A 27916-nucleotide genomic window follows, 5' to 3' on the forward strand; every position below is an offset into this window, starting at 1 on the left:
TACCCAGGACGTATATATTAAACACTATCGGTGGGCTGAAGCACTGAATGTGCCACCCATTAAATTACCACTGCAAAACATGTCTCAGGTCTGCCACTGCAGCCTGTAGTGAAGTTTTCAATTGCCATTTCGACTTGGCAAAATAAACTTTTGCCAGACTTAAACCTTCCTTGCTAATACCTATAAGTCACCCCTAAAGTAAGCCCTAAAACCTCAAAGGACAGGGAACATGGAATTTAAAAAGAAGGACATGTGGAATTGAGTTTTACATGTCCTGACATTGAAAAAGTCCTAAAAATGTCTTTCAATGTAGCAGGACTATTGCACCTATCAATTAACACTGGGTTATATTATTACAGTGAATAAGGGATAACTTCAATTTGGGAACAGATAGAGAAAAAAATCTTCCACTCATTTTAATTGTAACTTAACTTCCTCTATAATGGTAATTTCAGATTTTAAGTTACCGTTCTGAAAATGCTACCTTTAGAAAGTTTGAATTATTCTCAGCCACCAGCACTTGCTTGAGCTGCATCACAATTAATCGTCTTCTGTCCAACATGCCACCTCAATTTCGATGCAGCCATATGCAAATCGGTCTTGACCCTGCTTCAGTAGTAACATCCTAGCGCAAAATGCCATCCCAGGTCCTTCCTGGACCTGAACACAAGCAACCCAAGTCCAGTTTTGCCATATATAGAGTTCAACAGTTGGGTATATTTTGGCTCCAGTGAGCATGAGACCACATCTGGACATACCCATCACACTTAGGGCATCCAATGTAATAAGAACGTGGTGAAGGGTGGAATGCTAGAATTCATTTTAACCACTATAATCAATCAAGCTGCATCCCAATCCATTGTTTTTCACAGACCATTTTGCCTCCTCAGTTTGGACCCAGCCATATGCGAATCAGTATTCATCATGCTCCAATATGAACAGTCCATCCTGAACCATCCAGGCAGGTCATCCCTGAACCGGACATAAGCAACACTAGACCGGAATAACCCTGATTATGGCCCATCAGTAAGGTATAGCTTGGTCCCTGTAGCTGGGTGTATCTTGGTTCCAATGGAACAATGAGCACAGGACCCACGTTTGGGCAACCCGTCACATTTACACATCAACTGCAACAACATGGTGATGGATGAAACGTTTAAATTAACCTCAGCCACTGGCAATTGCTCATGGCGCATGCCAATCCATCGTTTCCCACCCATCATGCCACATCAGATTGGACCCAGTCATATGCAAATAAGTGCTAACCCTGCTCAAACAGGAGCAATCCAGCTTGAACTGCCAGGAAAGGACCTCCCTGAACCTGAACACAAGCGACCGAAGACCAGGGCTTAATAGTTGGGTATAGCTCAGTACAGTGTGCACGGGAACCACTTCTGGGCATACCTGTTGCACTTAGAGTGTCAACTGCAACATTAACACTGTGATGGAAGGAATACTTGAATTAATCTCAGCCACTGGCAATTGATTAGGTCCACATCCCAATCCATCATTTTTCACCCATAAAGCCATCTCAGTTTGGACCCAGCCACAAGCAAATCAGCCTTCACTCTGTTCCAATAGGAACAGTCCAGCGTGAAATGCCAGGTTGAATCCTCTCTGAACTGAACCAGAACACAAGGAACCCATGTACAGTTTTGCCCTGATTAGGGCTCATCCTTTGGGTATAGCTTGGTTCTAGTGCCACAAACAGTATGAGACCCATGTCTGGGCAAACCCGTCACACTTATGGAATCAACTGCAACAACAACATGGTGATGCATAAAATGCTTGAATTAATCTTTGACACTGGCAATCGCTTGAGTCTGCACCACAATGCATAATTTTTCACCAAACATGCCACCTCAGTTTAGACCCAGCTATCAGTCTTGATCTAGCTCCAGTAGAAACAGTCCAGTCCAAACTGCTGGGCCAGGTCCTCCCTGAACAATAACACAAGCACCTCAAGACCGATTTCACCCGGATGAGGGCTCATCAGTCAGGGATAGATTAGTTTCAGGGATACACTGAGCAAGGTATACCACATCTTGGCATACCTGTCACAATAAGAGTGTGAACTGCAGCGTACAATGCACTGATGGATGGAGTGCTTGAATTAATCTCAGCCACTGGCTATCGCTATGGCCTCATCCCATTCCATCCTTTATTGCCACCATGTCACCTCATTTTGAAACCAGCTAAATGCAAATCATTCTTTACCCTTTACCCTGCTCCAATGGGAACACAAGCAACCCAAGACCGTTTTTTCCCTGACTAGGCTTCATGAGCCAGGTATGGCTTGGTTGAAATGGCACAGTGAGCACAGGACCCATATCTGGGCATACCAGGTGCAGGTAGGGCATCAACTGCAACAACAACACAGTGATGCATAGGATGCTTGTATTAATCTCAGCCACTGGCAGTCACTCTGGGACATATCTCAATCCATAGTTTTTCACCAACCATGCCACCTCAGTTTAGGTTTAAGCATGCACAAATTAGTCTACACCCACTGGCCCAAAAGGAAAAGCCAGTCCGAACTGCCAGGCTGGATCCTCCCTGAACCAGAGCGGAAGTAGCCATAGACTTTATTGTATACTTCAGCGTTATGCTTTAAGTCGGAAGGATAAGTCCAGACGTGGGTGGTGTTCTCACTGTGCCACTGGCACCAAGCTATGGCCTGTTGATGAGTCCTAATAAGGGTGAAACCAGTCCTGACTTGCTTATGATTGGGTTCAAGGAGGACCGGCCTGGCAGTTTGGGCTTGACCTATCCCATTGGAGCAGGGTCAGAATTGATTTGAATATGGCTAGGCCAAACAAAGTTGGGATGGTGTGTAGAATAACGATGGACTGGGATGCAATCTCATGCAAATACGAGTGGTGGAGATTAATTCATGCATTCCATCCATCACTTTTTTGCATTCTTCAGTGTGATGCCCTAAGTGGTACGGATATGCTTTGATGTGCGTCCCAAGTACACTGTGCTACTGGAACCAAGCTATACCCAGCTAACGAGCAAAATTGTCATGGATTGCTCGTTATCTGGTTCAAGGAGGACTTGGCCTGGAAGTTCTGACTGTACTGTTTCTACTGGAGCAGATTGAAGACTGATTTGAATGCTGCTGGGTCCAAACTAAGGTGGCATGGTATGCAAAGTCCTGATGGACTGGAATATAGCCCGATTATTTACCAGAGGCTGTGATTAAGTCAAGCATTCTATCCATCACTTTTTTTAATACTTCAATGTGATGCACTAGTTGGACGGGTGAGCTCAGATGTGGGTACTGTGCACACTGTGCCACTGGAACCAGGCTGGACTTGGCTGATAAATCCTAGTAAGGGTGCAATAAGTTCTTGGTTGCTTGTGTTCCGGGTGCACTATGGTGCAAGGGTGGTTGCGTTGGCATGCAGCAGCAAATTTTGCACTGGCACAGGGGGAAACACAGGGATGCGCTGTATGATTGTAAATACGGTGCATCCCTGCGTTTTGAAAAAGACGGCGCACAACGCTGTCAAATTTGGTGCAGCGAGGCGCACCATCATTTTCACTTAAATCTGTCCCAAAGTAATTTGGCACCAGGCCTGCCCGTATCCACCTAGACAGATTGGAGCCAAACCCAGAGAAGAGGGAAAATTGGTCAGAACTATTTTGGGAGTAGGTTGGGAATTGGCCTCTATAAATAGGCTGACACTGGGTATAAAAGTTCCACCCTGTGGAAGATTCTGAAGAAGGACTGCCCTGCTGTCTGATAAGGTAAGACTGGACCTGCCTGCCTTGAAACCAAGGTTTCCAGAAGTGAGGCCAGGGGTCAGTTGGCTGACCTCTTGTTTGAGCTTTTACACAACAGATATACAAAAAGCTTTCAGAGACCTTCCCTACAACGGCCCAGCTGACCAGCACCAACTGGACCCGTCTAAGCACTGCTGGCAGCCTCTGTTGGAGTGAGTGTTGATCCCCAGAAGTGCCCCCCAAGTACTGGACCCTTGGTTGTCATCAGAGTGTACTCCTTGAGCCCAAAAGCCAAGCTACAGGTAAAAATCCAGAACTCTGGGCTTCTTTCCCAAAGCACATGAGTTCCTCCCATTAGAAAAGGGCACCTCGTCTTCTGCCAATGCTAAGTTCCGAATGCAACCTGCTCTTCAGGGCAAACAGTGACTGCCCATGACTCCATCAACGTGAGGCTTTGGTGGCTGCTCCTTGTGCCAACAATGAGTTCCTTGTGACCTACGTCAATGCTAAACTCCAGCTGAGGCGCCTCGTGTGGACTTGGACTTTGAGAGGGGAAACTCTTCCTTGGAACAAACCTGATCCCTAAATCTGACCAATGCTCAGTCACAGTAGACCTGAACGTGTGACTTTGACCCAGTCCAGCCCTACTAAATACCCATGAGTGGCGTTTTTTTTTCTTTTTTGTGCTTTTTTTTTACCTAAAACTTAATAAACTTTTAACTCCGGGTCTACTGATTTTTTTTGGTTTTGGTGTCATTTTATTCATAAAATTGTATTCTATTTTTCTAAATTTGGTATATTTCTTGTGTGGTGTTTTCACTTTATTGCTGTTTGAGTGATTCATAAATAATTTACACATTGCCTCTAAATTAAGGCTGGCTGCTTATGGGCCAGGCAACCAGAGAGTTAAGCACAGGTTTAATTAGTGACTTTTGTTCTTCACTCTGACAAAGATTGTGTTTATTATTTGAATGGGGCTTCTACCTCTCTCAACTAATAACTCCATTTCTTACTACAGGCATAATGCATTTCTGTTCAGGCACATTTGTCCCGTCTTCTGACTACTCCCAGCATTAGACTTGCATAAATGTGATTTAGTTCCCAAACTATGGAAAAATATGTGAAAGGATAACAGATTATATCTTGAAAATACTTCTCAGTGTTACCTGCTGGAGGTTGAGGAGGGATTGTGGGTGGGATGACAACAATCTCTGAGGTGAAAATAAAGGATCTGGACCAGGGGCCAAATCCCCGGGTTGTTATTCCATTCCGTGTGGATTGCTGGTAGATACTTTGTCCCGGCCTCTTCTCCACTGTAACAGGCCCACCCGCATTTGTAAGTTTTCCTGCATTAATGGCGGCCCTGCATATGGAAGAGTCCTGAGAAGAGAGGGAGGACAACATATGTTAAAATATGATATCAGACTTCTTATTTCTTCTAACCAACAATAGTGTAAATAATAATAGACAATCCCTTTGAGAAGTACTGAGTCTATAGGGTGGATAACCTCCAATCAGAGTGTCATAGGATCACAACAATACCTGCTCTCAACACCATGGTCAGATCTAGTGATAGAGAAGACATGGAACCAAGCGTTTTCCTCTTTCATTCTAACCACGTCCTGAGACCGGAACTTAAACTATTGTCTCAAGACCTCCCTGCTCTCCAGCCACCTAACAACCTCCTTACCCTCCAATGTCAGCCTGACTTGCTTGTATATATGATGTAATTTTTTGCCTAAATTCCAGATGTCTCAATTATGTGTGAGCTCGAAAGGTCTGCTGCTTGTAAACTTTTCAGTCTTTGCTAAGAGCAACATTTGCAATATAAAAAAGATGGGTCAGCTTTCACACATTTTTACACTTCTTCCCAACCATTCCTACTGCGGCCCGATTTACAGCATGTGGACTATTGCTGATTGGCAACTATCATATATGGGGTACGAATGATGTCAGCAGGTAGTAATGGATGTGCTTCTGCCTAGAGGTGGTTGTTTCCCAGTTGTGGTAACTGGCAAACTCCCTTATCTCCAAATCAAGGTTGACCTCTCTATGTGTTGCTAATGCCGTATGTGTGGCTGGATTTCCCATCATTACTGGGCACTACACCTTGCTGCAGAGATTCCCAACACCACCAGACTTTGCAGGAGAAGTTCGTAACTTCACACACCCTAGTTACTCCTTGCTTGTGTAGCTCTATGATTCTGTTGCTGATAATCAGACAGTGACTATGTGATATGTCTGTCTGTGTATCGGTCACCATTGATTGTATATCAGAATAGTGTGCAAAGAAATACCGTTTGACATAGACATAATGTTCTAAATATTGTTTACAAAAATATCAAGCAGCTGAGTGTAGATTTCCTAATATTAATTCCAATTAAGCAATATTTTGGGGATAATGTTTGGGAGACAATATTTGGCACAATGTTTATATTATATGAAATTCTGACAATAATTTTCTCTGACCACATCCTACAGAAATAAGCCTGACTGAACCGTAACATCACGAACTCTCAGAACAGAACCATAACCGAGCTACGTCTCCCAGTCTTCACACTTGTCCAGATGCTTCAGGGAAAGTATGTCCAGCACCAAATATTGAGCCTAAGTCTGGGAGATGGGCAAATTGTGGCAAGCCTATGTTAGCGACTCCAGTATTAAATACTTGAATTAAATATTCAAAGCCACCCTTGCTGTAAGACCCGCACTATAGAAACTTTTAATAAAATATTAGGAAAGAAACAATTACTGAACTATTTTGAGCGTAGGGTAAGTTTTGTTTTATAAATATGCTTAGAATGTGTGTTTGCTGTAATTTCTCTACATTTTGATTTTTAAAATCTTATCATTTCTTCTCTTTGTTATGGACAACCCCTGAATAAACACCATCACAACGGCGTCTGAAATTTTGGGTCAGCTTGTCTTGGATACTGAACAGTTTACACGTTTCTCCTGTTTGTGAAAAGAGTACTTCAATAATGGATCGATGTTAGAGCACAGATATTTGATCCATAATAGTTGCTTCCTTCTTTAGTGTTTCTTTAATTTAGTTTGAATTTTCCATCTGTCAACTCTGATCATGCACATCTAGATGGATAAAACCCACATGTATGACATCGCTAAGTTGTCTTTGGAAATAAATGCACCGGTTCAGCATTCTGGAATACCTCCAGCAGAGGCTGGCTTTACATCCTTTGGACTGTTTTACCTGAAACGAGGTGGTGGTCGTGTGGGTGGGTGATTGATTGTTGTATTTATATACTTTTGCTGGGGTTCTCTGGACACACAGCCAAGCTACCTCCAGACCTCAGGCTGTCCCTGTTTCAATTTCTCCTTGAAACCGTTGTGCCAAGCACTGAGTGATTTTCAGAGGAGTCGTGTCCCAGTTCCTGGGAACTTGAACTCGCTCGAATTACAGGTTAGGGTGTAGCTCTTTCTTTCCTTTCAAGTTCTGCTTTGTTTCCTTCTCCTGTCAAATTTCTTTATCTGATCATTGGTCTACGAACTGCAGCGTGGATATCCTAGAACAGCTTATATATGGAAGATAGTTCTCCTAAAACTATTCAAAGTGCAATCGCCCAATTATTGGATACGGAGATGCAGTCGTGGTCGGTTGGCATCTTTTGTCTAATTTGGCACGATCACATACTAGCAATTTACTGCTGTACCGCCTTTATTGATGTGTCGTCTTTGACTTGTCAAACAGAACATAGAAAAATAAATTGACAAGAACCACTGCAGGCAGATTGTTTTCACACGCTCACTTAAACACGACAAGGTGACCTACACAAATCAAAGCAATGGGAGAACTTCATGTGATCTCAGACACAACTATACCCCTGGCCTCTACCTTCATCATTAAGCCCGTTAGAGGGGCACTCATCCTTTCACTCTTATGTCTTTCCTGTAAATGAGGAAACCATCAAAAAGAAAGATAATACACAAGCATGTCAGATAGAGAAACCAACCTTGTGAGAAAATACATTAGTCACTGAATTTAACATGACTCCTTTTTCCCCTGTTTCTAAATAAAAGCAATTAACATTGGAAATCGAGGAGGGCAAACAGATTTCTGCAAGTGACGGCCTTCCAGCAGTGTATATATCTGACTCCCATGCAATGGCTACCTGTGTTATTGTTATTTGTTAAGATTAACACTCAGACATGTCTTTCATTGTTTCTCCATATGCACCTTGCTTCTACATCTAAAGGATCAACACAGAAAATGGATGCAAGCAGTAGACATTCTGCTCTGCGCAAATCTTACGTCTGTGTAGATGTCAGTCCCCCACACCACACATTCATAAGTCTGGCATCCTTCTGGACAAATAACTCTAGAATGAGAGAGAGGGAAAGAGGGATAGAGAAAAAAGAGAGAAAAACAATTATCCTTGAGCACTCTACATCATATTCCAATTTTATACCATGTTCAATGAGTATGGCAGTCACAAATGTAACAATGTAATACTATCAAGGTTCTCTTAAGATGCATTTTACAGTTGTCTGGCTTAATGAATCTGTCTTAGTTTGTTTATGGGTTGCTACTTACTGTGTCGCTGAATCATATATTAAAAGTTCAGAAATTTGGTTTACGTGCTCGCCATTGATGGCATACTACGAAGTAAAACAAATTATAAAGACACTACTATTTCTTTGTTACAGGATGGTTAGAATATATGTACAGGGGTGTACACTTCTTCATTATCAAGTGTGAAACACTGCCCACCTCGAGTTGCCTGAGTCAGGCAGTATTCAATTACTATCCAACTCTCTCATTTATCTTCATATGGGTGTGGTACCAGAGCATGGTTGTGCTAATGAATATTGACCCCAAGAATATCAACTGACAAGAATATCATCGAAGGAATATCAAGGGACAAATTATCAAAAGGCAAGTGTATGTAGGGAATTATAAATTTACTATTCCCAAGTCCACATCGACCTACCTTGAAGATATATATTATATACAGCCAAGGTACATGCATGTGGGGTTAGGCATAACAATTCTATACCTACTTACCTGCTGATATTTCGGTCTCACTAGTTTGTCATTTCTTCAAATGATATTAGGACACAATATTTATGACAAACAATATTTATGACAACAATATTCTGACGTAAAACCTTGCAGACCATCTCTTATGCTGTATCCTCCAGCATCTTTTTTAGGTCGTTGCAAGTGTTAATTGATTATGCCAATGTCTATCATAATGTTAAAATCAGTTAAGCACATTTTGCACTCTGCTGCACGGTCAACAGGTCTGGCAAGTGGGGCAGTCATATTGATCCTATGCCTTTTTTAACCTTGGTACACTGATCAACATTGTTGATGATAATTATGATGTTTGCTAGACCTGTCAGTCTTAGGGTGGTCTCTGCCCCCAATCTCCGATATGTGTGCCTATACTCTCCTATTTTGCTGAATTAGTTTTTGTTGGCCTTAGGACTTTGTGCACTTTACCACTGATAACCAGTGCTAAAGTGCTTGTGCTCACTCCCTAAAACATGGTAAAATTGGCTTACACATGATTGGCATTTTAAATTAACTTATAAGTCCCCCTAATAAAGTGGTATACCATACACCTGGGGCCTGTAAATTAAATGCTACTAGTGGGCCTGCAGCACTTATATTGCCACCCACTTATGTAGCCCCTCAAAACATGTCCCATGCCTGCCAGTGCAGCCTGGATTCAGTTTTAAACTGCAAATTCGACTTGGCAATATAACCTCCTTCCCAAGCCACAAACTCCCCTTTTATTACATATAAATAAGGCAGGCCCTAGGTAGCTCTAGAGCAGAATGTATTGTAAGTAAGAGGTTTGACGCACTTTTAAATTTTACACAGCTTGGTAATGAAAAAAGCCAAAATTTGTTTTTCACTACTGTGAGGTCTACCTCTCCAGCAGAATAACACTTGGTTGCTGTGTTACATTTAATATATTTGCTAAGTTTTGACTGAGGACAGGTCAAGTTTTCATGTTTGGTGTGTGGGAAATTGTAATTTAAATCCTCTTTAATGGCAAAGTCAGATTTTAAGTTACAATTTTGATAATGCAACTTTTAGATAGTTGGCATTTTCCTGCCCTAACTCTCTAGTGCCTGCAGACTTTTTCTCAGTCACATAACTGGGTGTAGTTTCCAGATGGACTTTGTATAGTCCTCCCAGGAAAAAATGTAATAGAGGGATTAGATGAGCCTGGATGGACCACGACTATCATGATGGGAGGGGGCAGGGGTGCGGAGCTCAGCACTGCCCCACTTGCAAATCAATAGTCAGTGCCTTGCCTTCATACTAGGAATTTGTCACTACTGCATTGTTCAAACTTCTCCCAGTTCAAAGAAAACTCCTGGTATAAAAATAAGGCCCTCAGACCCACTCTTCATTTCACTTTCTGGACCTGCGTAAGAGGACTCCCAGCTGCTGTGGCCTGCTATGTACTTCAGAAGATTGCTTTTCTACACCTGGAAGGACTGCTGTGCTGCTAGAATCCTGCATTGAACCCTCAGAGGCCGGCCCTGCTCTTTGAGCCCTGTTCCACTTCTTGAACCTAGGACTACTAGAGTGACTCTAAGGCTAGTTGGCTGGGCTCCTGATCCGAGCTGCAGGGTCAGAAAATTCTCCAACCATCTCAAACCCGCACCTGAACCTAGCCTCAGTGAGTCTTAACACCCTAAGTGGTCACATTCTAGTATTGGACCTTTGGTTGTGATGTTAAAGGTGCCCAGATATCCAAAACTAAAAACTTGTGACTTAAAAACTTTTTGGCTAAAAACTGCTGTGATAACTGAGAGGAGACCAGGACCACCCTGCTCGTCTTTCCGCCCAAAGTACCACTTGGGTCGGCCTGACTTTGCTTTAGGTCCCACTAAGACTTTCAAAAAAGAGACTAAGGGTCTCATTTACCATGTATTGGCGCTGCCCTGCAAGCATTCTTGCTGCACCACCCTGCGTCAAAACGAAAGGGCAGGAATGCTCCGTATCTATAAGATACAACACATTCATGTCCTTGTCCACTGCGCTGGCACACATATTTCTGCCTAACACCGATGCAGTCATCCTTGCGCCATGGTGCAAGAATGTCTGCATTGCAGGGTTGATTGTTTATGTGCAGGAAGGGGCACCTTCCTGCACATAAACAATCATTAATGGCATTTCCTCTTTCTATGTGTGCTGTAGAATGCAACACACACAGAAAGAGGAAAAACTGGGAGAAATAATGTTATTTCTCCCTGTTGCACACTTTAATGACACTCCTGAGGTGGCATAGGAATCTGACGCACTCCTAGACTTGTAAATCTGGGAATGATTTAGATTCCGTCAGATTCCATCGGTGTTGCTGTGGCAACATCCACAGCAACACACAAGGAATGCAAGGTGGCTTTGAGTGGCCTTGTAAATATGGGCCAGCACACTACACCACCAGAGCGTGAAAAAAATGATGCTCCAGTAGGGCTATGTGCCGCTAGGGCCTCGTAAATGAGGCTTTAAGTCTGAAGTCAAATCAAATCAAATCAAAAACATTTATAAAGTGCGCTACTCACCAGTGAGGGTCTCAAGGCGCCAGGGGGAGGGGGTTACTGCTGCTCGAAGAGCCAGGTCTTGAGTTGCCTCCGGAATGCGAGGTGGTCCTGGGTGGTCCTGATGTTGGTGGGGAGGGAATTCCATGTCTTGGCCGCCAGGTAGGAGAAGGATTTCCCACCTGCCGTGGTGCGGCGGATGCGAGGGACGGCGGAGAGTGCGAGGTTGGCTGAGCGAAGTTGACGGGTGGGCGTGTAGAAACTGAGGCGACGGTTGAGGTATTTGGGTCCCTGGTTGTGGAGGGCTTTGTGTGCGTGGGTGAAGAGCTGGAAGGTTATCCTTTTGTTGACGGGAAGCCAGTGAAGGTGTCTCAGGTGGGCGGAGATGTGGCTGTTGCGTGGTATGTTGAGGATGAGGCGGGCGGAGGTGTTTTGTATTCGCTGCAGACGTTTCTGGAGTTTAGCAGTGGTTCCTGCATATAGGGTGTTTCCGTAGTCCAGGCGGCTCATGACGAGGGCGTGGGTTACAGTCTTTCTGGTGTTGGCGGGGATCCAACTGAAGATCTTTCGGAGCATGCTGAGGGTGAGGAAGCAGGAAGATGATACAGCATTGACTTTTTTGGTCATGGTGAGAAGAGGGTCCAGGATGAATCCGAGGTTGCGTGCGTGGTCTGAGGGGGTAGGTGTGGTGCCAAGGGCCGGGCCACCAGGAGTCGTCCCAGGCGGACGGGGTGTTTCCGAGGATGAGGACTTCCGTTTTGTCTGAGTTCAGTTTCAGATGGTTGAGTTTCATCCATTCTGCAACGTCTTTCATTCCATCTTGCAGGTTGGTCTTGGCGCTGGTGGGTTCCTTGGTGAGGGACAGTATCAGCTGAGTGTCGTAGGCGTAGGAGGTGATGTTGATGTTGTGTTTGCGTACGATGTCGGCGAGGGGGCTCATGTAGACATTGAAGAGAGTCAGGCTGAGCGAGGAGCTTTGTGGGACGCCGCAGATGATCTTGGTGGGGTTTGAGCGGAACGGTGGGAGGTAGACTCTTTGGGAGCGGTTGGAGAGGAAAGAGGTGATCCAGTCCAGGGCCTGTCCTTGGATACCGGTGGAGCGGAGGCGGGATATTAGGGTTCGGTGGCAGACGGTGTCGAAGGCAGTCGAGAGGTCAAGGAGGATGAGGGCGACTGTTTCTCCGTTGTCCATCAGAGTTCTGATGTCGTCTGTGACTGAGATGAGGGCGGTTTCTGTGCTGTGATTGGCTCAGAATCCGGACTGAGAGGGGTCGAGTAGGTTGTTGTCTTCAAGGAAGTTGGTAAGTTGCTTGTTGACGGTCTTCTCTATGACTTTGGCAGGGAAGGGGAGGAGCGAGATGGGGCGGAAGTTCTTCAGGTCGCTGGGGTCTGCAGTAGGTTTCTTCAGTAGGGCGTTGACTTCTACGTGTTTCCAGCTCTCGGGGAAGGTGGCAGAGGCAAACGAGCTGTTGATGATGGCCAGGAGATGCGGGGCGATGATGTTGTCGGCTTTGTTGAAGATGAAGTGTGGGCAGGGGTCCGAGGGGGCACCGGAGTGGATGGAGTTCATGGTAGCTTTGGTCTCCTCCGTGCTGATGTGAGTCCAGGCGTTGAGGGTGATGGCTGGGGTTGTAGGTTCTGTGGTGGTTGGCTGGGTCTGGTGTCCGAAGCTATCGTGTAGGTCGGTGATCTTACGATGGAAGAAGGTGGCAAGGGGGTTGCAGAGGTCTTGTGAGGGCGTGATGGTGGAAATCTTCACTGCAACTTTGTTCAATGGCTCCCCAACGACTTCTTCTCCTTCTCGGACACCACCTGCAGCCTTACTCCACCAAACTATACTTCTCAGGCACATTTTTACTGAAATTTCTTCTGCGTCCAAAGGTTAGCGCTGACTGGGGTTAATCCACTCTTTGTAGCCGACCCGTGCTCCATCACAGTCTGCCATATTTTTCAACTTTCACCCGGCCTAGTGTGACTAGATGTCTCCGGTTAGTGCTTTGATAATTTAGTCACTAGTTTTTAACCATAGAATTTAAAAATTCATAACTCAGATTCTACAGATTTGATTTCTGTTGCTTTGGTGTCAAATACTTGATTAAAATGTATTTTAGCTTTCTAAATTGGTGTGGGATTTTTCTTGTGTTGTTTTTTAATGTATTACTGTTTGGGTGCTGCATAAATACTTTATAAATTGTCTCTAAATAGAACCTGACTGCTTTTGTGCCAAACTACCAGAGGGTTAAGCACGGGCCAATTTAGTGATTTTGATAGGTCACCCTGATATGGATTGTAGTTGTTTCATGAGGAGGGATAACACCTCACCCAGCCAACAACCCAATTTCTCACAGTGTGCATACTACAATTAAGAAAGGATACAGCCTGCTGAGAAAGCAGAATCACATTTTTGTGCCTTAATGCCAGTGCTTTATTATAAACACTCCAATGCTCTTGTATGCCTTCAAATGTACTGTCAATTTTCATATCTGAATTGCTATTCTGTTTTTAAATCAACCTTAAGTGCACATTAACCACACCATGTCTTGAATATTTCATCTGTTTCTGTGACCCAGAAGCCCTTTTTTGTGTTGTTCCGTTGCATATTTTGTGCCCTGTGTATTAAGCGTAACCTCGTTTTGAGTATTGACACCAAGAATCGTGAATTGTAGAAAGTTGTGAAGTTAGTAACTGTTTGTATTTTTTGTATCTGGTCTTCAAGGACTTTTCACATTCTGTCTCATGAGAAGACTGTGCCATCTCCTCACTAGTTGTGTTTAAGTAACAGTTTCAATCATATGCTGACGTTTCTATTCATTGTATAAAAGTGTGGTAAAAATATACAGATTTTAGCATTATATGCTCAAACAAGATTCTGACCTTAATCTCTGGTCTGTTGAAACAACAATTGTTGTGCATTGTTTTGCTTGATTTCTTGCTGGTTTTGCTTGCATACTGCCTATTGTACTTTTAGGCTTCAGCAAGGTGTAGTGTTTCATTTTCACATCTTACCTATGTAGACCTATCCCTGGCCTCTCATACAGGTCAGTGATAGCTCACTGGAACCCAACCCTTGAACAAACAGGATTGAGGGGGGAGGCTTACAATTTTTTAAAATCTTTTTATTTAGCTTTTCAATTAAAAAAACAACCAAAATTATGCATCGGAACATACAGCACAGAGTACATACTTGTAGAGAACTCAACACAGCACAATTGGGAAGGGCCCAAGAGGAGAATTAAGGGCGGCACCCAAAATGTAGTAATGCCCCGGCTCTCCAATCCATCCCCACTACAGCCAGAGGGACCATATTCCAGTGTCAGCTGCAGATTGTCCATCCCACGAAAATAAAACTCCCTCAATTAGCCCCATATTTTATCATATTTCCTCGCACATCTCCTAGAGGCATAGATCACTTTCTCCGCCCCCCATGAATGCGTCTATCCCTGCAATCCTCTTTTCTTTTGTGGTAACCTCGTGTATCCTCAGACATGTGACACATTCCTCTTCACTACTACCAAGCCCAGTGAACAGAACAATAACTCCTTGCAAATCATGTCTAAACCCCTGGCATGCCCAAGAGCAAAACTAGAGGGTTAGGTGGTACCTCTTCATTCAGTATGCCCTCCAGTTCTTTCACAATAATCTACTAATATTAGTGTATCTCTGGACATTCCCATATTGTGTGGTAGAATGCTCCCACATGACTTTTATAGCACAGACACATGTGTAGCGGGATCCTTCACATCCTTTGGAACCCCTCTCATGCAATATAATCCTTCCCCTCCCAGCATCGTCTGAGGCCAAGAAGGCCATTGGGGCAGTTGTAATGAGTACTCTGTATGTGGAAGATATTGCCCCTACCCCATGGTTCCAGTCACAAGGTGGGTTTCTAAAGAAGATGCATGAGGTAGCCGAGTTCAGTCTATTGCTTTAGCCCCCAAAGCATGACAAAGTTGGGTGTATTTATAGTACTATTTGTGCAAGAGGCCATACTCTTATTGTAAGCACTCAAATGAATTCTGTCCACCACCACTTCCCCCAGGCAAAATATACCACTTGTTTCCCACCGTCCGAAACCTTGCAGCTTACTCACTTCAAACCACATGTTCCCCACCCAAAGCTGTGTGGATTTAGCAACCCTAACCTTCAACCCTGCCTGGGACTTTGCTCTGTCTTATCCTGACAGTGTTGCCTGCACTGGCATCAGGAAGCCTGAGCAGTCCTTCCCATTATGCACATAATACTTCCAGGGTGGTCCATCATGGAGCACCGTTCAAGGCGCATCCCTGGGTCTTCCCTCAAGGCATATGCCCAGTCATTTATTACCTGGAGTAAGTAAGTAGTAAGCAGGAAAGAATGGGAGGCCAATCAGTCCATTGTATATCAAACGACAGAGGGTTAACAGTGATATCCGTGGGTTCTCCCCCATCCCACAGCAATCTCCGGATCTGCCGATGCAGTCCACCACAGAATCAATTGGGCAGTGAGGATAGTTTATTCTGTAGGACATAGAGGAGTTTGGGGAGGGTGTGCATCTTAAGAATGCCAGCCCTGCCTAGGAATGTCAGAAAAAGCTTCCTCCATTTGGCCACTTCCTTCTGCAGTGGGCCCAGGGTCCTCTCCTGGAAACATTCCAAGCCCTGTGTAACATACAACTAGGTATATGAAGCCCTCAGTGGCCACCCGTAGGTTGGCAGGGATATGTCTCGATCTCACTGTCCTGTTTTAAAGAGCACTTGCTTACTCCAGTTCACCCTGTAGCCAGAGTAATATCCAACCTCCTCCTCCCCACCTAGCAGGAAAGTCATGGATATCTCGGGTTCTGTTATATGAAGAAGAATATCACCTGCATACAAAAGAATCTACACCGTCTACCATGGCTCCAGGCCATCACTAATCTCCAACTCCCTGACCCAAGAGGCCAGAGGTTCTATGCACAAAGCAAATAAGAGAGGGGACAGTGTAAATCCATGCCTGGTTCCCCACCCCAGCAGGAATAGCTTAAAGACCATACTGTTAATTCCCACTGCCACTGTGGGGTCAGCATACAGGAGGGTCCCCACACTACAGAATCGAGGGTGAAACCGAACCACCTGGGCAATGGAAAGAAATAGGGCCAATGGATTAAGTCAAACGCCTTTTCTGCATCAGTGGAGATAACAGCCATGGTACATCCCACATGGTGTCCAACCAGTTTTGTAGGAATCTGATGTTCTGGCTTGTTGACCGACCAGATAGGAACCCTATCCGATCGCAGTGGATCAGAGTAGGGATTACATCGTTCAACATACGTTCCAAGTTAGTGGCCAGGAGCTTAGAATCTATATTCAGCAGGGAGCTGGGATGAAAGAGCCACAGTCTGTCCTTGGCTTGTCTTCCATGTAGATCACTGTAATAAGAGCACATCTCAGTTCCAGTGGGTGGACCCATTCCCTGGGCATGAGAGTCCTCAAACATTGCAAGGAAGTCGGGGCCCACCAGTGCTCCAAGTCTCTTGAACAACTTGCCAGCAATCCATTGAGACCAGGGCTTCTCCCACTAGTCATGGTTTGCAGTGCCTCAGTAACCTCCACAAGTGTAAATTTCTCTTCCAGGCTTTGTACCATCTATCTATCCTGGTTCAAGGGAACCAGCCCACACAGGAAGTGCTCTATTTTTGTGACCTCCAGTGACCTCCTGCAGGGGTGCGTATAAGGCCAGGGAGTATTGTGCAAACACCCGGACTATCTCCCCAGTTTGGGCATCTCCCCCACCCATTTGGCTTCCTTCTTCCTGCAGCTCAACCATACCAGGAGGCAGCCAGCTCCATCTCCCACCTCATAAATCCTGCTTTGCGCTGTCAGGTAGCGGTGGCAGGCCGTCTCCTCCACCAAAAGACTGTATGGCACATTGATTCCTCTAAGTGGTGAGCCAAGCGTCGCTCCAGGATCAGCACCCACTGCTCTAACACCAGCATTGTACCATTTCTGCCTGTTTTTTACTGGCTATTATTATCACCTGTAGTTGGTCTCAAAGGACTGCTTTGTAGGCCTCCCAAACTACCCCCATTACTCTTCTGAATCCTTATTCTCTTCAAAATACACTGTTGTATCTACTCAGATTTGAGTTACTATGGCTGGGTCCTGCAGTTCCCAGACATAAGGACACCACTGAGGACTACATGACCGCCTGTGGTCTACCAGAGTAATCAATAGCAATGAGTGAAATTCCCCTTGCCAGATACTTTGTTCCCTCGATTGGAGGCATAAACCCCATCAGGATAAACAAGGAACCAAGTCAGGAGGACATCCCTTGCACAAAAGAGTAATAAGAGTAGGCCACTTCATTTGTGTGTGTCAGTTGTCTAACATCCGTCAACCCCAGCGCCTGGGTGTGTTTTGCCAGATGCATGTGAGGGTTCGGTCTAACTGAACCCTGTCAAGACCTATCCACAGTCGTAAGCAGGACATCATTCCAGTGTACCCTGACCAGAGGGTGAGTGGAGCCTGCTTCTAACAGCATGGGCCCTATCTGATCCATCATCGCCAACTGTAAGCCATCAAGGTGAGGTATTAATAATAATAAGTGTTTACCCCTGGTTCTCTGTATCCCCAATACCATCCCACATGGGTCTACCTATTTCTTTGTGACCAAAAACGGGTGATTCTTCACCTCCCGGATTGCGACCCCACGTGAGCCTCTTGTGACCCCAGCCCGGCCTAGCAATACTTACTGGCCTCATTCCAGGAGTTTGCACTTGGAGCGTGGGTCCACTGAAAGAAGGCCCTAGGCCTTTCACATGTGTGGCCTAGGGGACAAGCTAAAGAGAGGGGTGGGTGGGTGCCTTTTATGACTGTTTGCTTTTGTATAGGGTTACAAATGCTGGCTCATATTTTACTTGTATTGTGTATTTGTTTGAATACGCAATTCACACATTTGGAAACAGTTTTATTATTGGTTTTGGAATGCTTTGTTTTTGCTGAGAGTCTGACTCTGTGCTTATATTGCTATAATTCCCAGTCGGTCGGTGCTCACATTGCTACCATTCTGACACAGTAATCATCTTCTGTGCATGGTTTTCTCTGATTTACTATATTTCATAATGTATGTATTAAGCTCTCTTCGCTACCTTACGATAGAGTCATAACTTCCACTAGACAGATTTCCGATCTCTCTCCAGAAAGAACATTAATATAGGAGTAATGTTGACATTTTTATTGTTGCCTGAAAACAGCTGGTGGCAAGAACCGCCAACTGCAGATGCTTTTAAAATTACAATACTCTTGCAAAAACTGTGCCATCACCCGAAGTCAACACCCGGTGCGATGGCACCTGTTTCACCACCCTAGGGCCAGCAATGTTTACAGCCTATTCACTGACAGAACTGTAGCACTCTCTCCTGTAGCTTCATTTCATACATTTTTACATGGAGTTTTCAGCTCACTAGGCCATTTATTTTTCCAAAACTGATGTTGCTGTACTTAGAACGTCCTTCTTGTGTTGTATGTGTGTTTTAGTCTGAATTGCTTTTTTAACACTGTTGTTGTTGTTAATTTATACATTTTGCAAATAAACTCTACTGGCTATTTTTTTAGAATTTAACAGTTTCAGGAATAGGGCGTAAAGCACTTGTTTTGTTAAATTCCAATGGAAAATAATCATTTTTTTAATGTTTTGGCATCACTGTAACATAGTACCTTATGTGGCGAAAAGAGGTCCCAAAGGACACATAGGGACAGCCTATGGTACTGCACCCTTCCCCTGCTTCGTGCACATTAGAACGGCAAATGTGCCAGTTTTTTTTTCAGACAGCACATTATAAGTGTAAAAGTGTTAACATAACCATGTTGTTCCTGCCTACATTTCACATGCTTTACTTAATGTACTATCCGCTATGAATGTTTGCTTTTTCCAGGATGTTGTTACTTATGTTTTTTTTCGCCAGCATATTACTCTTGTCTCCCCCTGCTCATAACCTTAATGCCCAACGTAAAACTTTCCACAAAACCGGCGCAGCACTTCAGTTTTCAGCACGGCACCCAAAAGTCATTGGGGATGTGTTCAAATCACGATTGCAGGGAGCAGTCAGTATCTTATGTGGCCAAAAGAGGTCCCAAGGGAGACCTCGGGACAGCCTGTGGTACTGCACCCTTTTCCTGCTTTGTGCAGGGTTTTTTTCAGCCAGCATATTATAAGTGTTAACGTGGTCACATAACCATGTTGTTCCTGCTTACATTTGACATTCTTTACTTAATCTTGCATTCTCTATGAGTGTTTGCTTCTTCCAGGATGTTGTTACTTTTTTTTCTCAGCCAGCATATTTCTTTTATCTCCCCTCTCTCATAAAGTATTTCCTATTTTCTGGTTTTCCAGTGTTGCAAGGTCATGCTAATGGCAATAGCGGTATACACATATCATTACTCCACTGCATAAAAAACAATGAAAGTAAAAAAAATGCTATTTTCAATGCCACAAGCTCTAACTTTCTCAAATGCGAGACCGATTGCATTATAAATCCTTGTTATCAGTCTGACCCCCAGCTTCCTAGTAGTAATCAATGTAGGTGGTTGAGTGACATGGTCAACAGGTGTTTTGCAGCCTATGTAGTGCTTACCATCTTCAAATGTGGCATGGAGTAGCCTGCCACTTCATCTGAAAGCAAAGCCCAAACATACCCTGGGGCTGCAAATTGTCCCATCCCTTTGCACTATACCATGGATTAAACTGGCATCACTGGCACTGGCTTTGTTACATACTGTAAATACTTAGAGCACACATCACCACTGGTCAGAAACTCGCTAACAGGCAACTATTAATCAGAGCACTTTTTGTCAAGTAGAAGCTTTGGGAAATATTCATTAGAAGCTTTGGGGATTCCCTGGTATTCCTTTTGCTCTGACGATTCTCAGGAGCCTTCCCGGATTCCTAGTTAATCTTGCATTCCTGAAGTTATCATCGCCTCTGTGTATTGTTACGTCCTGGGTGTGAAATTAACGTGTCCTCACTGGAACTGCATAATAGTGATCCTAAGGCCAAGATGTTTGTGGGCCTAGTGCCATTGCAACACCAAATTATCGTCATTTTTTTTACACTAAGGTGGCGTTGGAAGGCCTAAAACGCGGTGCTATATTTACAAAGTGGCGCAATGCAAGCATTGCGCCACTTTGTAACTCCTTGCACCACATTATGCCTGCGCCAGTCATAATATATGCAAGGGTGGGTTTTCCAGTGCTAGGGAGGCTGAAAAAATGGCGCAAAGAAATTTCTAAGATTTCTTTGCATCATTTTAATCTGCATTTTTTAACGCGTGCTACGAGCAGGCATTAAAAAGAGGCTCCCATTGTGTTCAATTGGCCTCTGGGTGCTTTGCAAAGCGACGGACTAGCATAAAACATTGTGACGCTAGTCCCCATGACTCCCGCCATGGTGCCGTATTTTAAATGCGGTGCACGCATGGTGTCGTAAGGGGGTACTAAGGGGTGCAAGAAAAGTGGTGCTGCACTTGGTGAAAAATTCAAAGAGTATTTAGTTAACATGCAGAACCTTTTCACCTTAGTAGAATTTATTATATCAGGACATTGAGAAATTATAATTTCAAAATGATAGTTTTCAATCATGAATTTAGAAATAGTAATTTTTTCTTTCCCCTACTCCGACAACAACACCAATCGTGAATTAAAGAGGGAAGTCAGTTCTATGTGCACTTTTTGGGTGCCCAGGGTCCCTATCATACAGGAACAACATTATAGTTTATTAAATTAAACACAGGAGCAGGTCTTGTACTGCGCACACCATGAAATCATGTATTTCTAGATCCTCTTATAAGTGATAATGAAGAACAAGCATTTTCAATGCAACGGATCTAGCATTTGCTCGAGTTAGAGCTATTAGCGTTGTAAAGAAAAAAAAACACAGTGCGATCGCACTATGTAAAATGCAGCACGATTGAACTGCGTGGAAAATAAATAGATAAAGTAGTCCAGACCCCAGGCTGCAAACAGCGAGCCTCGTATGTTTTCAGTAGTTTACCAGTGCTGTGTGGGTGGGCTAAACACCGGAAAAGGCATGACGGATGCATGCCTTTCATAAATGAAAGCAAGCGATTTTAAAAGGCAAGCCCACGAACCAATGTAAGTGACTGACGTGACATGGGCGTGGTTTGAAGCCCAAAGACAGATTACAGAATGGACGGAGCGCTTTGCGCTCGCCCATAAAAAGGAGGGAAAGTGAAATTAAACAATTGCCTAGGATCACACAATTTGAAAAAATGGGGAAGTCGGAATAAATCCCAGGTTTTCTGGTTTTAAATTGTTCAGTTCAGCCACAAGAAGAATAGCATTCGCTTCGCCTACACCTAACTTACCGCCAATCCCCCTAACACCCCCGTTTGACCGCCGCCCCTCTGGCATCAATGCAGCCCTTAGACACATCATAGACCCAACTTTTTAGGTCCGGGGATAATGTTTGCGAGGATAATGTCTGAGGGGTATCCATGACCTCACATTTGCACTCCATTCATATTTGCAGACGCTGATAAATCGACAATAAAGGCTTTATAAATACTGTTTCTGTTTATTTTCTGTTGGGAAAGGTAATTTGCCAAAAGCAGTTAAATAATATGTCAAATATCACAAGTACTTCTATGAGAAAACATGTCAACTGTACTTAGAAGGCTACACTGTGTCCTATTGTAGAAACAGTTGTTAAGCTTAGAGTACGACCCGCCAATATTTGTACACCTTTGCAACTGTATATCAAAGGACCTTAATAGTTTCTACAAACAAATAAGATGCGACTGTTCAGTAGCAAATTTGTCACTGGATACCTTAAGCAAAAACATGTTTTACAGGCAGTAAGATGATCTTTCACCAAATATGCATTAAACATTTGGAGCTTTTTACTTGAGTCTACTCAAGTTAACATACTTCTCCCCTTCGGGGAGGTAATCAAAACATAATTGTATCATCTCATCTGGTACAATGATAATGTTTGGATGCCTTGAATGGATCTGACGAATGTGTTGTGTTCTACTGCGTTATTTACATAGTGCTTCATAATCCTGATGAGGCAACAAAGTGCTTTCACAGTAATGGGAATTTTGATGGAAGTGAACTTATAATGTGTCTTTATCTGAAGAGTTAATTGTTGTGAAGATCAATTTATCTTTGAGAACTTAATAAAATTAATGTTTATGATGCAGTGTTGCACATGCAAGTACTCACTCAGTTGCAGCAGCAGCGGGAGCAGGGAGATCTTGATATTTGGTGCAACACTGAATTGTGACTGAAGGAGAAACAAAAAGAAAACACATTGGTATTAACTTATAGAGTTTTATCCATCCTAGGACAATATCAAGGAGCCAGCCTTACATACAAGCCTCGATTACAAGTCCCTCACTAAAATTCTAGCAACTGTGTAAACCTATGTATGTATGGGTATCAGAATTATAAGGTTGTCATTAAAATATGACAGTCGGATTTTTCAGTGATAATTTTTTGCAGGTCAAACCTGCTGAAATTTTCTAGATAAAAAATACCTGGTAAATACTGGGACAAGCTGATTTTGATGTGCTAAGCACCAATATATGCATGTTATTTTCCATTTAAATGGGGAAACGGGTAATTGGTGTTCTTTATTGTATCCAATAAATAAAGCCACTAGCGTATCATCTTTTAAAGAGTGCAATATGCATCAATAATGATGTACATATTAATCAAGGTCATACAGTTAAAGAGACAGAAGAAAAACAGCCATGCAGTTATTCATGTATGTGAGAAAATGCTCCTGTTTCCTCTGTGTTGTGCCACACTTCATTTCTTGTTTTTAGACTCTGCACACTGAGACAGCTCCATCCAGTGCCCAGTGTATGCTCTCTGACTCCTAAAACATGTACAAATTGGCTAATCCTTGAATGAGCTATTTAATTCTCCTGTAAAGCCATAGTATATGGTGTAGAAACTACACCTCTGGCATTGAAAGTGGACTGCAGCACTTATTGTGAGATCCACCACTGTGACAATAAAAACATGGATTTAGGCGTACGTGTACCCTGACTATTGCAGTTTAAGTCTACAGAACAACCTGCCAGAAATCCTTTTTGACAAGGAAAAAAATATACTTTTATATGTTAATAAGTCACCCCTGATTAGGACTCATATACCACAAGGTAGGATGCCTAGTGTAGGAAGTTGGCTCTGTATGCACTATTTCAAAGTAAGGAATAGTATGCACAGAGTCCAAGGGTTTACCTTAGAGGTAAGATAGTGGCAAAAAGAGATAATACCAATGCTCTATTTTGTGGTAGTGTGGTCGAGCAGTAGGCTTATCAAAGGAGTAGTGTTAAGCATTTGTTGTACACACACAAGCAATAAATGAGGAACACACACTCAGAGTCAATTCCAGGCCAATAGGTTTTTGTATAGAAAAATATATTTTCTTAGTTTATTTTAAGAACCACAGGTTCAAATTGTACATGTAATACTTCAACTGAAAGGTATTGCAGGTAGGTACTTTAGGAACTTTGAATAATCAAAATAGCATATATACTTTTCACATAAATCACATATAGCTATTTTAAAACTAGACACAGTGCAATTTTCACAGTTCCTATGGGGAGTAAGAGTTAATTAGTTTTTGCAGGTAAGTAAACCACCTACGGGGTTCAAGTTTGGGTCCAAGGTAGCCCATGGTTGGGGGTTCAGAGCAACCCCAAAGTTACCACACCAGCAGCTCAGGGCCGGTCAGGTGCAGAGTTCAAAGTGGTGCCCAAAACGCATAGGCTTCAATGGAGAAGGGGGTGCCCCGGTTCCAGTCTGCCAGCAGGTAAGTACCTGCGTCTTTGGAGGGCAGTCCAGGGGGGTTTTGTAGGGCACCGGGGGGGACACAAGTTAGCACAGAAAGTACACCCTCAGCAGCACAGGGGCGGCCGGGTGCAGTGTGCAAACACACGTCGGGTTTTCAATAGGTTTCAATAGGAGACCAAGGGGTCTCTTCAGCGATGCAGGCAGGTAAGGGGGGGGCTCCTTGGGGTAGCCACCACCTGGACAAGGGAGAGGGCCTCCTGGGGGTCACTCCTGCACTGGAGTTCCGATCTTTTAGGTCCTGGGGGCTGCGGGTGCAGAGTCTTTTCCAGGCGTCAGGATCTGGGAGTCAGGCAGTCGCGGTCAGGGGGAGCCTCGGGATTCCCTCTGCAGGCGTCGCTGTGGGAGCTCAGGGGGGACAACTTTGGTTACTCACAGTCTCGGAGTCGCCGGGGAGACCTCCCTGAAGTGGTGTTTCTCCACAAGTCGAGCCGGGGGCGTCGGGTGCAGAGTTGCAAGTCTCACGCTTCTGGCGGGAAATGCAGTTGTCTTTAAGTTGCTTCTTTGGAAACAAAGTTGCAGTCTTGGGTGAACAGGGCCGCTGTTCTCGGGAGTTTCTTGGTCCTTTTAGAGCATGGCAGTCCTCTGAGGATTCAGAGGTCGCTGGTCCTGGGGAAAGCGTCGCTGGAGCAGTTTTCTTCCGAAGGGGGGAGACAGGCCGGTAGAGCTGGGGTCAAAGCAGTTGGTGTCTCCGTCTTCTCTGCAGGGTTTTTCAGTTCAGCAGTCCTCTTCTTCTTAGGTTGCAGGAATCTGAGTTCCTAGGTTCAGGGGAGCCCCCAAATACAGGATTTAGGGGTGTGTTTAGGTCAGGGAGGGCAGTAGCCAATGGCTACTAGCCCTGAGGGTGGCTACACCCTCTTTGTGCCTCCTCCCAAGGGGAGGGGGTCACATTCCTATCCCTATTGGGGGGATCCTCCATCTGCAAGATGGAGGATTCCTAAAAGTCAGAGTCACTTCAGCTCAGGTTGCCTTAGGGGCTGTCCTGACTGGTCAGTGACTCCTCCTTGTTTTTCTCATTATCTCCTCCGGCCTTGCCGCCAAAACGTGGGGCCGTGGCCGGAGGGGGCGGGCAACTCCACTAGCTGGAATGCCCTGTGGTGCTGGAACAAAGGGGGTGAGCCTTTGAGGCTCACCGCCAGGTGTTACAGCTCCTGCAAGGGGGAGGTGATAAGCATCTCCACCCAGTGCAGGCTTTGTTACTAGCCACAGAGTGACAAAGGCACTCTCCCCATGTGGCCATCAACATGTCTCGAGTGTGGCAGGCTGCTAAAACCAGTCAGCCTACACAGGTAGTTGGTTAAGGTTTCAGGGGGCACCTCTAAGGTGCCCTCTGGGGTGTATTTTACAATAAAATGTACACTGGCATCAGTGTGCATTTATTGTGCTGAGAAGTTTGATACCAAACTTCCCAGTTTTCAGTGTAGCCATTATGGTGCTGTGGAGTTCGTGTTTGACAGACTCCCAGACCATATACTCTTATGGCTACCCTGCACTTACAATGTCTAAGGTTTTGCTTAGACACTGTAGGGACACAGTGCTCATGCACTGGTGCCCTCACCTATGGTATATTGCACCCTGCCTTAGGGCTGTAAGGCCTGCTAGAGGGGTGACTTATCTATACTGCATAGGCAGTGTGAGGTTGGCATGGCACCCTGAGGGGAGTGCCATGTCGACTTACTCGTTTTGTCCTCACCAGCACACACAAGCTGGCAAGCAGTGTGTCTGTGCTGAGTGATATGGCATAAGATATGCTGCAGCCCTTAGAGACCTTCCCTGGCATCAGGGCCCTTGGTACCAGGGGTACCAGTTACAAGGGACTTACTTGGATGCCAGGGTGTGCCAATTGTGTAAACAAAAGTACAGGTTAGGGAAAGAACACTGGTGCTGGGGCCTGGTTAGCAGGCCTCAGCACACTTTCAAATCAAAACATAGCATCAGCAAAGGCAAAAAGTCATGGGGTAACCATGCTAAGGAGGCATTTCCTTACACCTAGTATATAAAAGTGTTACATGTAGAAATTCAATATTGACTTGTCCCGCCTTTGACAAGTCCCCATAAGCTATTTTTACTGTGAAAGGCTCTGATCATCCTATGAGGAAAACTAGAGTGCAGATTAATCTATTAATTTTGCTATCTTGGATTTGGGACAAGCTAGAAAAAAGTTCAACCACTATTTTTTATATTTATTACAACCAATTAAGTGGCAAAGTTGGCTTTGTGATAAACATTTAGGAAACATCACTTTTACAAAGTTGGCTTTTCCCTACCTGAGGCTCATAGAAGTTAATCTGAATTTCCTTTCTAGCTGCTGCCCTCCCAGTGATTGACCTTTGAGGTGTGAAAACTGCTCCCAGAAAAAGTCAATGACTTAGGACTGTTGGGCAGGATAGGCTTGGGGTGTGAGGTATATGGCATTTGTCTCTCTTGGGATGTCAGGTGGGAGGGTTGGGGATTTTCATTTACCTCAAAGGGGCAAGGATGAGGCTTTCCCACTCACGGTTAAGAGTAAAGGGAAGCCTGAGGAAAGGAAGGCCGTTGTTCTTTAGGCCCTTCATAGCCCATTCGGCACCAGCCTAGTGGTGGGGGAGCTGGTCTCAGAATATGTTTTGTGTAGTTGATGACGAGGGAACTATTCATTTTTCTACACACATTTCACAGGCTCCATTCAATGGCAGAAGGCACGTACCATTGTGAATTTCCTCTAAATTAATGCATTCTGTGCCAGTTTGCAGTAAACAAACAAGATGTGCTACAAAGGTAGGTAGGGTTGCTATAGGAACGTTTTTCTCATTAGTTAGGGAGTGTCTAGGAGTCACTGGGCGCTGAACCGTATAAAAGTGGACCCTGCTACCAGCCTCCCAGAACACTTTCTGGACCTGCAAAAGTACAGAAGGACTGCAGCTGCAGTTTGAAACTTGTGAGGAGACCTGAAGGACTGGACCTGTTCCTACTTGTACCCAAGACAAACATGAGGACTCCAAAGGTCCATAGCTTGATCTCTTGTGTGGATACAGGACATTGAAAATTGCATGAGGCATTTTTCCTGGAGTGACCAATTGCAACTGGCAGCAGACTGGACCCTGCTGGTGGCCTCTGCTAGAATGAGTCCTGACCCCTGTGTGCTGTCCCTGAGGTTCTGGGGTCCCTGCAGGTGTCCAGAAGGACTAATTCTGAAACCACTGAAACATTTCGGCTTAGAAAGATCTCTCAGGTCAAAACAATCAGATCTGTTCCCAATTAGAGCCTTTTGCTTTATGGAAATCCAGCTCAGAAGACACTTGCAGCAGGCCTATCTGACTTTGGTGTGCCATTCTCAGATACAGTCTGCTTCCTTGCCCCGCTTGTTTAATCCAAGCTCAAAAAAAGACCAAGGGGGCAATTTATATCTTGGTGCTAAAGCCAAATCATAGCTTTGGAGATGGAGTATCCATACCGCCAACATATTGGTCCACCCACCCAACTTATAAGTGGGTGAACCATGGTTGAGGGTACTCCATCTCAGCTATGGCCAGATCCCTCCGATGGCCAGAAGGAGTAAGGACCATCAGAGAATTGGCTATACGTCCGTCTGTTCAATTAGGATGGATGGGCAGGGGTAGACATACCACAGTTTTTTTCAGGTTTTCTCTACTGTCTGTCATCGCCAGAGGGACAATAGAAAAGAAATAATGCCCCCCTCCCACCGGCATGGGAGATGCCTCGCCTGGTGAAGGGGGCACACGTCTGTTTCAGGATTTCCTTTCTCAAAATAAAGAAAACTATTTGGTGCACAGCTCTGTCATGTTGATGGAGGCCTACACCAATAGCAAAATGCATAGACAGAAACCGCT

General features: G+C 44.5%; 1 protein-coding gene across 4 annotated transcripts in view; it reads right to left on the reverse strand.

Moving 5' to 3' along the window:
- LOC138293061 (uncharacterized) overlaps positions 1-27916 on the reverse strand; it is a 289136-nt gene that overhangs the window by 248593 nt on the left and 12627 nt on the right. For 2 of the 4 annotated variants that reach the window (XM_069232059.1, XM_069232056.1), the window contains exons 3-5: positions 22449-22509; positions 8000-8066; positions 4896-5109 (exon numbers count right to left, since the gene is read on the reverse strand). In XM_069232059.1, the coding sequence (XP_069088160.1) occupies positions 4896-5109; positions 8000-8066; positions 22449-22509 (342 nt within the window). The remainder of the gene's footprint in view (positions 1-4895; positions 5110-7999; positions 8067-22448; positions 22510-27916) is intronic. The other 2 variants (XM_069232058.1, XM_069232057.1) reach the window with 1 other exon arrangement.

The sequence above is a fragment of the Pleurodeles waltl genome, chromosome 4_2 (assembly GCF_031143425.1).
Source record: "Pleurodeles waltl isolate 20211129_DDA chromosome 4_2, aPleWal1.hap1.20221129, whole genome shotgun sequence".
Classification (NCBI taxonomy): domain Eukaryota; kingdom Metazoa; phylum Chordata; class Amphibia; order Caudata; family Salamandridae; genus Pleurodeles; species Pleurodeles waltl.